This window comes from Branchiostoma belcheri, unplaced genomic scaffold, assembly GCF_001625305.1.
Source record: "Branchiostoma belcheri isolate BF01 breed outbred unplaced genomic scaffold, Haploidv18h27 scaffold51, whole genome shotgun sequence".
In the NCBI taxonomy this organism is placed as follows: Eukaryota; Metazoa; Chordata; class Leptocardii; order Amphioxiformes; family Branchiostomatidae; genus Branchiostoma; species Branchiostoma belcheri.
Genome location: NW_017804143.1, coordinates 889963 through 905539, shown reverse-complemented (window position 1 = coordinate 905539; position 15577 = coordinate 889963). Strand labels below are relative to the sequence as shown.

The 15577-nt window shown below is 47.5% G+C and overlaps 1 protein-coding gene across 1 annotated transcript in view; it reads left to right on the top strand.

Annotated features, from left to right (window-relative positions):
- LOC109480438 (IgGFc-binding protein-like) overlaps positions 1 to 15577 on the top strand; it is a 35339-nt gene that overhangs the window by 9644 nt on the left and 10118 nt on the right. The window contains exons 19-48 of the mRNA XM_019782627.1: positions 198 to 475; positions 595 to 794; positions 1256 to 1415; positions 1483 to 1796; positions 1929 to 2206; positions 2331 to 2602; positions 2726 to 2925; positions 3129 to 3285; positions 3408 to 3664; positions 3797 to 4074; positions 4191 to 4462; positions 4564 to 4645; positions 4758 to 5029; positions 5153 to 5352; positions 5557 to 5713; positions 5835 to 6091; positions 6223 to 6500; positions 6619 to 6890; positions 7015 to 7214; positions 7419 to 7575; positions 7691 to 7947; positions 8078 to 8355; positions 8468 to 8739; positions 8864 to 9063; positions 9508 to 9664; positions 9803 to 10065; positions 10199 to 10479; positions 10778 to 11049; positions 13849 to 14091; positions 14909 to 15331. Of these exons, the coding sequence (XP_019638186.1) occupies positions 198 to 475; positions 595 to 794; positions 1256 to 1415; positions 1483 to 1796; positions 1929 to 2206; positions 2331 to 2602; positions 2726 to 2925; positions 3129 to 3285; positions 3408 to 3664; positions 3797 to 4074; positions 4191 to 4462; positions 4564 to 4645; positions 4758 to 5029; positions 5153 to 5352; positions 5557 to 5713; positions 5835 to 6091; positions 6223 to 6500; positions 6619 to 6890; positions 7015 to 7214; positions 7419 to 7575; positions 7691 to 7947; positions 8078 to 8355; positions 8468 to 8739; positions 8864 to 9063; positions 9508 to 9664; positions 9803 to 10065; positions 10199 to 10479; positions 10778 to 11049; positions 13849 to 14091; positions 14909 to 15331 (7187 nt within the window). The remainder of the gene's footprint in view (positions 1 to 197; positions 476 to 594; positions 795 to 1255; positions 1416 to 1482; positions 1797 to 1928; positions 2207 to 2330; positions 2603 to 2725; positions 2926 to 3128; positions 3286 to 3407; positions 3665 to 3796; positions 4075 to 4190; positions 4463 to 4563; positions 4646 to 4757; positions 5030 to 5152; positions 5353 to 5556; positions 5714 to 5834; positions 6092 to 6222; positions 6501 to 6618; positions 6891 to 7014; positions 7215 to 7418; positions 7576 to 7690; positions 7948 to 8077; positions 8356 to 8467; positions 8740 to 8863; positions 9064 to 9507; positions 9665 to 9802; positions 10066 to 10198; positions 10480 to 10777; positions 11050 to 13848; positions 14092 to 14908; positions 15332 to 15577) is intronic.

The window sequence follows — 15577 nt, the reverse complement described above, 5'->3', positions numbered from 1 at the left end:
AAGTATTACCGACGGAAATTTTAGGTGAGAACACGTTTGTTATGAGTTGAAATACAGCTGAAAAAACAGTATATTACCAGCCAATGTCTTTCCAGGAAGACGAATACATAGGATAGCCTTTTAGGAAAGTGATATTTCATTTCAAAACGTAAATCCGCGCATTTGGACTGATTAACTTTTCCTTAATTGCGACACAGCTGCCCTGACGAAGTTGGTACCGTCGACCCTGTAGCAGTCTGTACTGAGGGATTGAAAGTTATAATCGAGAGCGACGAATGGTGTGGCAAGATCTTGGAAGATTTTCAGGCCTGTCACAGTGCCGTTGACCCGGCTGCCTACTACTCAGCATGTGTCTACGACGTCTGCGAGTACCAAGGCAGCCTGGAGTTCCTCTGCCAGAATTTGGAGGCCTACGTGCAAGCATGCTCTGAACATGGAATAGACCTGGGCGTTTGGAGAACACCGACAATATGTCGTAAGTAATAAGAAGTTGGCACCGAAGGTTGAAACTTTATATGTCAGCATGTTGTAAACGTCATAAGACATCATAGCTAGAGCTTGTTTGCTAAAAATGTCCTCTGCTTTATCCACCAGCTCTATCGTGTCCAGTGAACAGTCACTACACCACCTGTGCAAGTGCCTGCCCGGCTACCTGCACCGACGTGGCGGCACCTAGTCAGTGCAACCATCCTTGTAAGGAGGCGTGTGAATGTGATCTTGGCTTTGTTCTCAGCGGTGAAGTCTGCGTTCCACAGGAACAGTGTGGGTGCGTGAAAGACGGAATCTACTATCCGGTAAGTGAGCCAAATCTGTTAAGTTAGACTTGCAGGAATGTACGTACGGTGGGTGTCAGTAGAATATAGGAGAAAAATGTATAGACCATGATGTACAAATTGACTAAAAACTGCTTAATGTTTTAACTCTTATCCAGCTCAGACGAGGACAAGAAATAGTCGTGCCTTTAAGTCACAAATCAATCAATGAATAATGGAGGTTTTGAAAGGCTTTTTCTTAAAACTATCTTATAGGGGATATCGCTTCAACAAAGTTTGGTGGGGGCGCTATCACACGAGGAGACAGAGTTAAACATATAACCTAAAGCTTGACGTAGGTGGGTGTAATGTTGTTGCAATGTAGCCAGCTACCGACGCGACACGTGTCCGCGAGGCTGGTATGTTACGCTAGAGAGCAAGAGAGAATTAAGATTAAGAGAAAGTGTTCCGTGATTCCTCATACCGACATAATGTTCTTACAGTTGGGCGCTGAATGGGGCGAGGCCAACGGCCAGACTTGTAGCTGTCGTGGACAAAATGATATCTCCTGTCAACAAGTGGTCTGCCCCGATGGTTTCATCTGGAACTTGGAAGAGGGCACGTGGGACTGTCGCTGCCCACCCAATACTAATTGTGACGGTGGGTGCCTAAGTCATACTTCTTTGAATAAGTTCACATCTAAAACTAGCACCCTTTCCGTTATACATGTAGGTAACTGTTGATGGGATGCCTAACTCTTGCTATCTCCATTTGTCTCACCTAACAGAAAGTGGCCCAGTCGAAGCTATTTGCGTTAGCTGGGGTGATCCTCACTACATCACTTTCGACGGAAAGAACTTGAATTACCAGGGTGCATGCACCTACATTCTCAGCAAGGCCAGTCGACAGAGCGACCAACTTCCAGCCTTTGAGATTCAGGCTACAAACGACAGAAGAGGCTCCGATCGTGTATCTTACACGGATAGTGCACTTATAAACATCTATCAACATAGTGTGACCTTCGGACAAGGGCGCATTGTCACGGTAAGTACGCCTGCACATCGCCTTTGACAATTCTTTGTGTGTGTGTTTTTCTTGGACAGGTTTCGTTCTTAGCAGGCCTTTCTTGGTCAGTTGTTGAAGTGACGTTTTGTCCCTCTCTCTTGGTCCCTGCAGCTGAACGGCCTGCAAGTTACTCCTCCGGTCAACCTGCCGCAAGGCATCAACATACAATTGAGTGGACCCAACGTCGTGCTCAGCACTACCTTCGGACTCAGGGTGTCCTTCGATGGAAACCATCGCCTAGAAGTCGTCGTACCGCCAACCTACTTCAACACTACACAGGGTATTTGTGGCAACTTCAATGGCGACGACAGCGACGACATGCTCAAGCAGGACGGAAGCATGGCTGCCAATGCCAACGAGTGGGGTAACAGCTGGCAGACCAACACAAGGTGGGTATCAAGGTCTTTCATTTTGGGACAGAATGCCGTCTTACACCAAGCACGTGTCATAAATGCAGCTGAGTTTAAAGACTTGACTGATTGACTTGACGTCTTGACAATTGTCTTCTTCCAGCTGCCCCGACGAGGTTGAAATTGTCGTTCCTGACTGTGAGCCAGGACTACAAGCCATCATCGAGAGCGACCAACGGTGTGGCAAGATCATGGAAGACTTCCAGAACTGTCACAGCGTGGTTGACCCGGGTGTCTACTATGATGCCTGTGTCTTCGACGTCTGCGAGTACCAAGGCAGTTTGGAACTGCTCTGCCAGAATTTGGAGGCCTACGTGCAAGCATGCGCCGCACTGGGAATAGACTTGGGCGAATGGAGAACACCAACAATCTGTCGTAAGTGGAGAAAATGGACGCTTGGACTTGAGATCTTTTGTGTCTTTGACGTTTGTCTTTCCTTAGACCTCCCTAGGTAGGGGTCGCTTGATTGATTTGGAATCTTTCCCCTCTATCCTTCAGCCTTGGCATGTCCAGCGAACAGTCACTACACCACCTGTGCAAGTGCCTGCCCGGCTACCTGCACCGACGTGGCGGCACCTAGTCAGTGCAACCATCCTTGTAAGGAGGCGTGTGAATGTGATCTTGGCTTTGTCCTCAGCGGCGAAGTCTGCGTTCCACAGGAGCAGTGTGGTTGTCTGAAGGACGGCATCTACTATCCGGTCAGTTGTCATTTCTTCTTTATTCATGAATGGATTGTTAACGAGTATGCTCTGACCGGTCTCTTGAGCGACATCTGCATTTTGAAACGTTCTGTTGTGGTAGAAGTCGATAGATTGCTCAATGCGTAGGAGTTAGACGGCTAGACTGGTGAGTAATGTAGGCAAGTTGAGGATGCCATGTGACATGTGCGTTTGCCTTGTAGTTGGGAGCTGAATGGAGTGACGCCAACGGCCAGACTTGTAGCTGTCGTGGACAGAATGATATCAGCTGCCAACAAGTGGTCTGCCCCGATGGCTTCTTCTGGAACTTGGAAGAGGGCACGTGGGACTGTCGCTGCATACCTGACAGGGATTGTGATGGTGGGTGCTACTTGGCCTGTAGACTTCTTTGCAAAACTTGTAACCTTCATCATTTACCCTCTATGTTGTTGACGTTGATGAGATGCCTAACTCTTGCTATCTCCCCTCGTCTTACCCCACAGAACGAGGCCCAGTCGAAGCCATTTGCGTTAGCTGGGGCGATCCTCACTACATCACTTTCGACGGAAAGAACTTGAATTACCAGGGTGCATGCACCTACATTCTCAGCAAGGCCAGTCGACAGAGCGACCAACTTCCAGCCTTTGAGATTCATGCTACCAACGACAGAAGAGGCTCCGATCGTGTATCTTACACGGATAGTGCACTTATAAACATCTATCAACATAGTGTGACCTTCGGACAAGGGCGCATTGTCACGGTAAGTACGCCTGCACATCGCCTTTGACAATTCTTTGTGTGTGTGTTTTTCTTGGACAGGTTTCGTTCTTAGCAGGCCTTTCTTGGTCAGTTGTTGAAGTGACGTTTTGTCCCTCTGTCTTGGTCCCTGCAGCTGAACGGCCTGCAAGTTACTCCTCCGGTCAACCTGCCGCAAGGCATCAACATACAATTGAGTGGACCCAACGTCGTGCTCAGCACTACCTTCGGACTCAGGGTGTCCTTCGATGGAAACCATCGCCTAGAAGTCGTCGTACCGCCAACCTACTTCAACACTACACAGGGTATTTGTGGCAACTTCAATGGCGACGACAGCGACGACATGCTCAAGCAGGACGGAAGCATGGCTGCCAATGCCAACGAGTGGGGTAACAGCTGGCAGACCAACACAAGGTGGGTATCAAGGTCTTTCATTTTGGGACAGAATGCTTACACCAAGCACGTGTCATGCAGCTGAGTTTAAAGACTTGACTGATTGACTTGACGTCTTGACAATTGTCTTCTTCCAGCTGCCCCGACGAGGTTGAAATTGTCGTTCCTGACTGTGAGCCAGGACTACAAACCATTATCGAGAGCGACCAACGGTGTGGCAAGATCATGGAAGACTTCCAGAACTGTCACAGCGTGGTTGACCCGGGTGTCTACTATGATGCCTGTGTCTACGACGTCTGCGAGTACCAAGGCAGTTTGGAACTGCTCTGCCAGAATTTGGAGGCCTACGTGCAAGCATGCTCCGAACAGGGAATAGACTTGGGCGAATGGAGAACACCAACAATCTGTCGTAAGTGGAGAAAATGGACGCTTGGACTTGAGATCTTTTGTGTCTTTGACGTTTGTCTTTCCTTAGACCTCCCTAGGTAGGGGTCGCTTGATTGATTTGGAATCNCGACGACATGCTCAAGCAGGACGAAACCGAGGCTGCCAATGCCAACGAGTGGGGTAACAGCTGGAAGACCAACACAAGGTGGGTATCAAGGTCTTTCTTTGCGGGGCACAATGCCGTCCTACACCAAGCACGTGTCATGCAGCTGAGTTTAAAGACTCGACTTGACGTCTTGACAATTGTCTTCTTCCAGCTGTCCTGACGAGGTCGTAATTGTCGCGCCTAACTGTGAGCCAGGACTACAAACCATCATCGAGAGCGACCAACGGTGTGGCAAGATCATGGAAGACTTCCAGAGCTGCCACAGCGTGGTTGACCCGGGTGTCTACTATGAGGCCTGTGTCTACGACGTCTGCGAGTACCAAGGCAGTTTGGAACTGCTCTGCCAGAATTTGGAGGCCTACGTGCAAGCATGCTCCCAACTGGGAATAGACTTGGGCGAATGGAGAACACCAACAATATGTCGTAAGTGGAAAAAATGGACGCTTGGACCTGAGATCTTTTGTGTCTTTGACGTTTGTCTTTCCTTAGGCCTCCCTAGGTAGGGGTCGCTTGATTGATTTTGAATCTTTCCCCTCTATCCTTCAGCCTTGGCATGTCCGGTGAACAGTCACTACACCACCTGTGCAAGTGCCTGCCCGGCTACCTGCACCGACGTGGCGGCACCTAGTCAGTGCAACCGCCCTTGTAAGGAGGCGTGTGAATGTGATCTTGGCTTTGTCCTCAGCGGTGAAGTCTGCGTTCCACAGGAGCAGTGTGGTTGTCTGAAGGACGGCATCTACTACCCGGTCAGTTGTAATTTCTTCTTTTTACTCATGAATGGATTGCTAACGAGTATGCTCTGACCGGTCTCTTTGGCGACATCTGCATTTGAAAATGTTCTGTTGTGGTAGTAGTCGGTAGATTTGGAATGCGTAGGAGTTACACGACTAGACTGGTGTGTAATGTAGGCAAGTTGAGGATGCCATGTGACGTGTGCGTTTGCCTTGTAGTTGGGAGCTGAATGGAGTGACGCCAACGGCCAGACTTGTAGCTGTCGTGGACAGAATGATATCAGCTGCCAACAAGTGGTCTGCCCCGATGGCTTCTTCTGGAACTTGGAAGAGGGCACGTGGGACTGTCGCTGCATACCTGACAGGGACTGTGATGGTGGGTGCTACTTGGCCTGTAGACTTCTTTCCAAACTTGTAACCTTCATCATTTCCCCTCTCTGTTGTCGACGTTGATGAGATGCCTAACTCTTGCTATCTCCCTTCGTCTTACCCCACAGAACGTGGCCCAGTCGAAGCCATTTGCGTTAGCTGGGGCGATCCTCACTACATCACCTTTGACGGAAAGAACTTGAATTACCAAGGTGCATGCACCTACATTCTCAGCAAGGCCAGTCGACAGAGCGACCAACTTCCAGCCTTTGAGATTCAGGCTACCAACGACAGAAGAGGCTCCGATCGTGTATCTTACACGGATAGTGCACTTATAAACATCTATCAACATAGTGTGACCTTCGGACAAGGGCGCATTGTCACGGTAAGTACGCCTGCACATCGCCTTTGACAATTCTTTGTGTGTGTGTTTTCTTGGACAGGTTTTGTTCTTAGCAGGCCTTTCTTGGTCAGTTGTTGAAGTGACGTTTTGTCCCTCTCTCTTGGTCCCTGCAGCTGAACGGCCTGCAAGTTACTCCTCCGGTCAACCTACCGCAAGGCATCAACATACAATTGAGTGGACCCAACGTCGTGCTCAGCACTACCTTCGGACTCAGGGTGTCCTTCGATGGAAACCATCGCCTAGAAGTCGTCGTACCGCCAACCTACTTCAACACTACACAGGGTATTTGTGGCAACTTCAATGGCGACGACAGCGATGATATGCTCAAGCAGGACGGAGGCATGGCTGGCGATGCCAACGAGTGGGGTAACAGCTGGAAGACCAACACAAGGTGGGTATCAAGATCTTTCCTTGCGGGACACAATGCCGTCTTACACCAAGCACGTGTCATGCAGCTGAGTTTAAGATTCGATTAATTGACTTGACGTCTTAAAATTGTCTTCTTCCAGCTGTCCTGACGAGGTCGTAATTGTCGCGCCTAACTGTGAGCCAGGACTACAAACCATCATCGAGAGCGACCAACGGTGTGGCAAGATCATGGAAGACTTCCAGAGCTGCCACAGCGTGGTTGACCCGGGTGTCTACTATGAGGCCTGTGTCTACGACGTCTGCGAGTACCAAGGCAGTTTGGAACTGCTCTGCCAGAATTTGGAGGCCTACGTGCAAGCATGCTCCCAACTGGGAATAGACTTGGGCGAATGGAGAACACCAACAATATGTCGTAAGTAGGAAAAAATGGACGCTTGGACCTGAGATCTTTTGTATCTTTGACGTTTGTCTTTCCTTAGGCCTCCCTAGGTAGGGGTCGCTTGATTGATTTTGAATCTTTCCCCTCTATCCTTCAGCCTTGGCATGTCCGGTGAACAGTCACTACACCACCTGTGCAAGTGCCTGCCCGGCTACCTGCACCGACGTGGCGGCACCTAGTCAGTGCAACCGCCCTTGTAAGGAGGCGTGTGAATGTGATCTTGGCTTTGTCCTCAGCGGTGAAGTCTGCGTTCCACAGGAGCAGTGTGGTTGTCTGAAGGACGGCATCTACTACCCGGTCAGTTGTAATTTCTTCTTTTTACTCATGAATGGATTGCTAACGAGTATGCTCTGACCGGTCTCTTTAGCGACATCTGCATTTGAAAATGTTCTGTTGTGGTAGTAGTCGGTAGATGGGGAATGCGTAGGAGTTACACGACTAGACTGGTGTGTAATGTAGGCAAGTTGAGGATGCCATGTGACATGTGCGTTTGCCTTGTAGTTGGGAGCTGAATGGAGTGACGCCAACGGCCAGACTTGTAGCTGTCGTGGACAGAATGATATCAGCTGCCAACAAGTGGTCTGCCCCGATGGCTTCTTCTGGAACTTGGAAGAGGGCACGTGGGACTGTCGCTGCATACCTGACAGGGACTGTGATGGTGGGTGCTACTTGGCCTGTAGACTTCTTTCCAAACCCTTCATCATTTCCCCTCTCTGTTGTCGACGTTGATGAGATGCCTAACTCTTGCTATCTCCCTTCGTCTTACCCCACAGAACGTGGCCCAGTCGAAGCCATTTGCGTTAGCTGGGGCGATCCTCACTACATCACCTTTGACGGAAAGAACTTGAATTACCAAGGTGCATGCACCTACATTCTCAGCAAGGCCAGTCGACAGAGCGACCAACTTCCAGCCTTTGAGATTCAGGCTACCAACGACAGAAGAGGCTCCGATCGTGTATCTTACACGGATAGTGCACTTATAAACATCTATCAACATAGTGTGACCTTCGGACAAGGGCGCATTGTCACGGTAAGTACGCCTGCACATCGCCTTTGACAATTCTTTGTGTGTGTTTTTTTCTTGGACAGGTTTGGTTCTTAGCAGGCCTTTCTTGGTCAGTTGTTGAGGTGAAGTGTTGTAACTCTCTTGGTCCCTGCAGCTGAACGGCCTGCAAGTTACTCCTCCGGTCAACCTACCGCAAGGCATCAACATACAATTGAGTGGACCCAACGTCGTGCTCAGCACTACCTTCGGACTCAGGGTGTCCTTCGATGGAAACCATCGCCTAGAAGTCGTCGTACCGCCAACCTACTTCAACACTACACAGGGTATTTGTGGCAACTTCAATGGCGACGACAGCGATGATATGCTCAAGCAGGACGGAAGCATGGCTGGCGATGCCAACGAGTGGGGTAACAGCTGGAAGACCAACACAAGGTGGGTATCAAGGTCTTTCTTTGCGGGACACAATGCCGTCCTACACCAAGCACGTGTCATGCAGCTGAGTTTAAAGACTTGATTAATTGACTTGACATTTGTCTTCTTCCAGCTGCCCTGACGAGGCTGTAATTGTCACGCCTAACTGTGATCAAGGGCTACAAACCATCATCGAGAGCGACCAACGGTGTGGCAAGATCATGGAAGACTTCCAGAACTGTCACAGCGTGGTTGACCCGGATGTCTACTATGATGCCTGTGTCTATGACGTCTGCGAGTACCAAGGCAGTTTGGAAGTACTCTGTCAGAATTTGGAGGCCTACGTTCAGACATGCTCCGAACTGGGAATAGACTTGGGCGAATGGAGAACACCAACAATCTGTCGTAAGTGGAGAAAATTGACGCTTGGACTTGAGATCTTTTCTATCTTTGATGTTTGTCTTTCCTTAGGGATCCCTAGGTAGTGGGTCGCTTGATTGATTTTGAATCTTTCCCCTTTATCCTTCAGCCTTGGCATGTCCAGCGAACAGTCACTACACCACCTGTGCAAGTGCCTGCCCGGCTACCTGCACCGACGTGGCGGCACCTAGTCAGTGCAACCATCCTTGTAAGGAGGCGTGTGAATGTGATCTTGGCTTTGTCCTCAGCGGTGAAGTCTGCGTTCCATACGAGCAGTGCGGATGTGTTAAAGATGGTTTCTACCATCCGGTAAGTCCATACATTTTAACTGTTTTTTTTTCGTTGTCTAAAACCGTGGACATTTTAATTTGTATCTTAACATATGAATTGTACAATTTGATCAATAAAGCGATCTCTATCTTTCTTTCTTACTTACTGCCCATAATGCCAGTACCGGCAGCAACAAAGGTTCTCCAGTTCTCTTTGTCCTGGGCTCTGGATGGTATCCCAGATGAGGTGTGGCCGAAGCTTTTCAGTTCTTTTACAACTGTTCTACGCCCTACGCCAAGTGATCTATATCTACATCGCAACTATCCATCTCTTCTCTCTCTCTATATATATATTAATAGAGAGAAAGAGATAGATAGATACAATGAAGATCTCTCTGTCTTTCTATCTCTCTCTCTCTCTCTCCACACACATATATTGCCATTTTGCCATTATAGCAGCCCTAACCCTTCTCTATTTTGCCAGACTGGAGAAGAATGGGGCGAGGTGAACGGTCAGGTGTGCACCTGTCGTGGAAGGGATGATATCTATTGTCAAGACGTCACCTGTGATGACGGATACTTCTGGGCTTTGCAAGGCGGCCATTGGGATTGTTATTGCTTGCCTGACAGGAATTGTACTGGTGGGTATATAGGAGTATATATTGTCCTATTGATTGACCTTTCTGTATATTTTGCAATTTGTTTCTTAAAATAGTTGAATTACTTCACAAGAGTAGTGGAAACAAAGTTTCATGCTTTGTTTGTGTTATGTTTTTCAGAAGATGAAACCTTAGTCGAGGAAGGTATCTGCGTCAGCTGGGGCGATCCTCACTACTTAACGTTCGACGGAAGGAACTTGAATTACCAGGGTGCATGCACCTACATTCTCAGCAAGGCCAGTCGACAGAGCGACCAACTTCCAGCCTTTGAGATTCAGGCTACCAACGACAGAAGAGGCTCCGATCGCGTATCTTACACCGACAGCGCACGCATATCCATTTACAGACATACTGTGATCTTGGGACAATCAAGAGTTGTGACGGTAAATGCGCTTCACTATTTTTGTCCCTTTTCCACATATTGTTATTCAATGATATTTACTTCAATTGAGTTCAAGTAGACTGAGTATAATGCACAGGACTTAATAAGTTTTGTCCCTCTCTTGACATCTGCAGTTGGACGGTCTTCATGCCACTCCACCGGTCAGCTTGACAGAAGGCATCAGCGTCAGGCTCAGTGGAACCAACGTCGTGCTCAGCACAAGCTTCGGCCTCAGGGTGTCCTTCGACGGAAACCATCGCTTAGAAGTCGTCGTACCACCAGCGTACCGCAACGTTACACAGGGCCTGTGTGGCAACTTCAACGGTGTTGTATCCGATGACATGTTGAAGCCCAATGGAACCATGGCCAGTACCGTGATTGAGTTAGGAAACAGCTGGAAGGTGGTGGACGACACGTAAGTACTTATGTTTTAATGCCAAATAACAGAGATAATTCTAAGTGCTGTGGGAACTGGTATACGTCTATAAATTTCTATACAATGGTATACATTTTATTATTTTTTATTGTCAGTTTGTACTTAAAATACATCAATATGTAAATTAATTATGTACAACGAAATGTGCGGGACAACCCATGAAACCTAGGGGTTTATCGAGCGGGTTCCCCGTAAATATCATTGTTAAAATTTCTCTTTACACACATGTATTGCATTTCTGGTCTTTTTTTTCTAATCTATGATGTGTCTTTTACAGCTGCCCCGAGGAAGTAGAAACAACAGATCCTATCTGCGAACCAGCACTAGAAGCCACCGTCCAGGGCGACCAGTGGTGCGGCATTATCCTGAACGACTTCCAGGCCTGTCACGGCGTCGTGAACGCGACTCAGTTTTACGAAAGCTGCGTCTATGACGTCTGCGCGTACGACGGCGACCTCCAGCGGCTCTGTGAGAACGTAGAGGCCTACGTCGCAGCCTGCCACGCGTTCGGAATCACGGTTGATTCTTGGAGGAACGAATCCTTCTGCGGTAAGTACATTTTCTGTTGAATTGGTCTTGATACATTTCCATAAGAAAAAAAAGTGAAGTGAAATGTTATCTGTTGAGCGGTACGGTCTACAGTACTGTGTCTTGTTCTTGCCACAGTTCATCTTAGAAAGCTGTACAAATATGACACTATCTTTCAATCTCAAGGCCAGCACTTAGGGCAATTTCTATCTTTATAAATGCGGTCCTAAGTTGTTCGGGGCCACTTGGGGCAATTCCTATCATTATAAATGCGATCCTAAGTTGTTCGGGTGCGAAATGTTGAGTTGATAAGCCATAAACTAATGACCCAAGCACATAGTTATTTCTAATCATTGCCGTGTGAAAGAAACGCCCTTTGCCCTATCGACACACCCAGGCCACCTCAAGATAAACCGCATTCTTCGCTTCTCAGGGCGTGAGCCTTTCCCATATCGCTTTAACACGATTGATTTATACGTGTGGGCAGAAGAGTCATTTCTGTGGCACGAAGGCTTTTATAGCCGGTCCTTGACGCAGAAGTTAACACGTGCGCATTGACCCAGCGTATCGCCCTTAACCACACATTCTTTAGAAGACACAATGACGGTTTTAGCGCCATGTCAACAATTAGGCGGTGACGTGTAGGCACGCCCCAAAGTCAACACAGGCCCACTTTTGTTGTACGTTCAGCAAATACAGAGTCGGCCCGTTATTAAGGATCCGCCCATGTTTGCTCTAGAAAGAACATTTATCACATGTCAACTGCCCCCTTACTGGGGCAACGCCCAGGACACTTGCTCCGCGGCTTTAGAAGTGCTTTCTCTCGGGACTTGGATCGGTTGTGGTTTAGGAGACTTAAAAAAGCGGGACGTAACTGACGTTGTAACGACGAGGAAAAGTCGGGCGCTGTGCGGGATGGCTCCCCGCTTCGAGACGTTTCTACTGCCGCTTCTTCTCGCTATCGCCGTCTCCAGGTTTTCCCCTTGCGCCGCGGGTGAGTTGTGCTATGTTAGTACGTGTGTGCAGTGAACGCAGCGCTGTGTCGGCTGGGAATAAACAACCTTTATCTCCAACCGACCCCGTGGAGGATAATTTTCTTCAATCGCGAGGCAGGAACAGAATGAATACTAGTATATTCGTGAGCGATGTGCCGCTGAGAGTCTCTGTCGTCTAGAGTACAGTAAAAACTTTGAAAACTTTGCTGATTAGTGCAGAACTTAAGTAGCTTAGAATTCTTTGATCACTGTGTATTTCAAACTACGATCGGTATGTGGCAAAGAAAAGTAGGAGATCTAGAGTATCCAAAGTAGAGAGTATATTTATGTGTATCGTAGTTGCTTTTGTAACAGAAGTTGACGTACCTTCTTATGGATGTGTGCCCCGTTATGCGTCCTAGTCCCGATTAGACAAGATTGTCTTCTGTAACACAACGCAACATTTTCATCCATACCCTTCTACCGAGGCAGAGAGAACCAGCAATTATTTAATTCCATTGGATATTTTTTTTACATATTAAAGGCGTTTTATATATATGCATGAGTGACCTAAATTTTCGCCACGGTTGCTTGGAAGTGTTAAGGGACCATAAAAGTAAAAGTTTGAGTAGATAAACAGTAGCATTGTGGTTGGTAAACAAAACATACAAACAGGTCGTCGACGTGTTGATACAATCTATTTGATGGACTTTCTTCAACCATGAATTAAAGAAAAAATATTATATCGCCCCACCAAAACTTTGTAATTGTAACAAAGTCATCACCAGGTGTAAATGCACCACATGGAAGAATAACGAAATGTACACGACTGTATTAACGACGGATTGTCTTTAGACAGTATAAATTGGCCATTTGGCCCGTTCTGTGACATTTTACAGTCCCAAACTTAGTAACAGTGACTTAGCTACATGTTTCATATATCGCATACAATGATACATGTACAGGCCTGCGCGTCTCCGGATCCTGACTTTCGATGAAGCATATTTAATGGGTGAACGGTTATTACAGATTGCCTAATCATGTAGTGATATGTAGCAGATGTACCCCTGAGGCTTTTATTGTCTAGGGATTTTAAATTCTTACATAAACATAAGCAAATTGTGGGCCACTTAACTCATTTGTTGACCCCATTATCATCATCATTAATCATCGGGGAGGTCAGAGGTCACCAGCCAAGATGGCCGCCTTTTTGGATCCTCCAGCCCTGGGGATTTAAATCCATCCTAATCCTCAGCGGGGGAGGATTCCAGAGGCCATCATGTGCATCAGATGAGTAGTAGATAGGGTTTAGAGTCCTTTTTTGTTTCCATTTTTGATTTTTGTTTATTAGTTAGGGAGAGATATCGTAGACTGGATGTCAAGGCATGACGCCCCCCTCCCACTCGGATGATCTTTATTTTTGAGTTTATAGACGTTTTTCTTTTGTTATACTATTTGTTTTGTGACCTCTAGAAGACTGCGACATCCTGAATTGGAATCTAGTATATGGAATTTTCTTAATTAGAGACTATTTTTGAGGAAAAACCCCAGTGAAGCTTTTGAAATATGTTCTCAGCCAACATTACACTCTCTGCGATCGTTATCATCGTCTTCAGTTACAAAACCTTCAAAGCTGATGCAACTTCACCCGAGGATGTGATCTTGGACGCAGTTAGTTTCTCTGACAAGACTTTGTTCCGTATTATGGGTGTCTCATACTGTGCCTTAGTGGAGTCCATCACTCGTTCGTCGACCCGGAAGTCTGCTACCCTCCCAAGCTTCTGTAGACAACGACTTGTCCTCTTGTATCTTGCCAGCATTTTACTAAGTAATTCCTACGCACCAGAACCCAACCCAGGCCCCGAGGAAGCTGTACACGGAGCTCCTGTTGGCTCCCAGACTCACTCATCTTGGATGTGTGGAACCTGTGACCGGACAGTGGGCTGGGACGACAGAGGACTGGCTTGTGACACCTGTGGACAGTGGTTTCATGCCCACTGCCAGAGCATGGATACAGAACTTTACCAGCACCATGAGGATCTCGGAGACAACTTCTCCTGGCACTGTGCCATCTGTGGGAACCCGATCAGTAAGACAGTTTTTGACTTATATGGAGTAGAGCAAGAATCACAGTCAGGGATGACACATTCAGATGCCTCCATAAATTCTTGTTCGACTCCTACCGAGCTTCAAATGAAACGCCCACTTCACTCATCTACTCCAACAAGAATAAATCAACAGGATAAACAAATGAAAAGGCCTCTTAGATTGGTGAACTTAAACCTGCAGTCATCACCTGGTAAGAAAGCGGACATCCTGAACATGATTGACAGTGTGAGACCTGACATTATCATTGCCACTGAGACTTGGTTAGACGCTACTGTGTATGATTCTGAGATACTTCCGGACACATATAGGGCATATCGTAGGGATCGTAACAAGAATGGTGGTGGGGGTAATTGTGGCAGTACGCACAACGCTCAAAAGCAGTGATGTACCAGAGCTGCAGGTGGATAACTGTGAGGTAATTTGGGTTAGGGTGAAGTTACAAGGTCGCAAGACCCTGTATGTCTGTGCCTATTACAGGCCTGATGTATCAGATCGAGCCAGTCTAGAAGGTTTTAACGCCTCAGTCAGCAAAGCAGCGCAGATCCCTAACGCTCACCTCTTGATTGGAGGGGATATGAACTTACCTTGTTGGGATTGGACAACGATGCAGATGAAGCCGAACCCCCGATACCCTGGACTTCATAATATGTTCATCGACATACTTGGTGATCACGGCTTGGAGCAACTGGTGGACATGCCAACAAGGGGAGAGAACATTCTGGATTTGGTCGTTACAAACAACCCTCAGTTGATCCCACGAGTAGAGGTCTTACCAGGTCTTTCCGACCACGACGCAGTCTTCTGTGAGGTGATCGTCCACCCCCAGAAGAGGAAACAGAATCCAAGACTCCTACCCCTCTACAAGAAGGCAGACTGGGATAGTATCAGGAAGTCTATGGCCGATCTAACTGACAGGATGGAGCTAATGAAAGACACTGCTACAACTGAAGAGTTGTGGTCCACCTTCAAAGACAGTCTTCAGACAGCCGTCCAAGAGTTTATCCCCCATAAGCTGGTCCGGATGAAGGAAAATAAGCCCTGGATAACTCCAGCTCTCCACCGCCTTATCAAGAGAAGGGATCGCATCTACAAGAAGATGCGTAAACGTGGAACACAAGATCTTAAGAACCAGTATAAGAAACTCCGTAGAGAAGTGCAGCGGCAGTTGCGAAGAGCTTACTGGTCCTACCTGGATAGCATCTTTGTAGAAGACGAATCTGGTCAGGGGATAAAACAAGAAGTTCTGGACGTATATAAAACATCAGAAATCGTCTAATGTTGGCATCGCTGCCTTAAGGGACGGAGGTCGTCTTGTATCCGACCCTAAAGAGCAAGCAGACATACTGAACAGACAGTTTCATTCAGTATTCGGAGATGGCAAGGCTTACTCCAAGGAGGAATTTCAGGACAAGTGTGATATGCCACCTGCAGATTATCCTATACTTGACAAGGTTAAGATCTCGGTT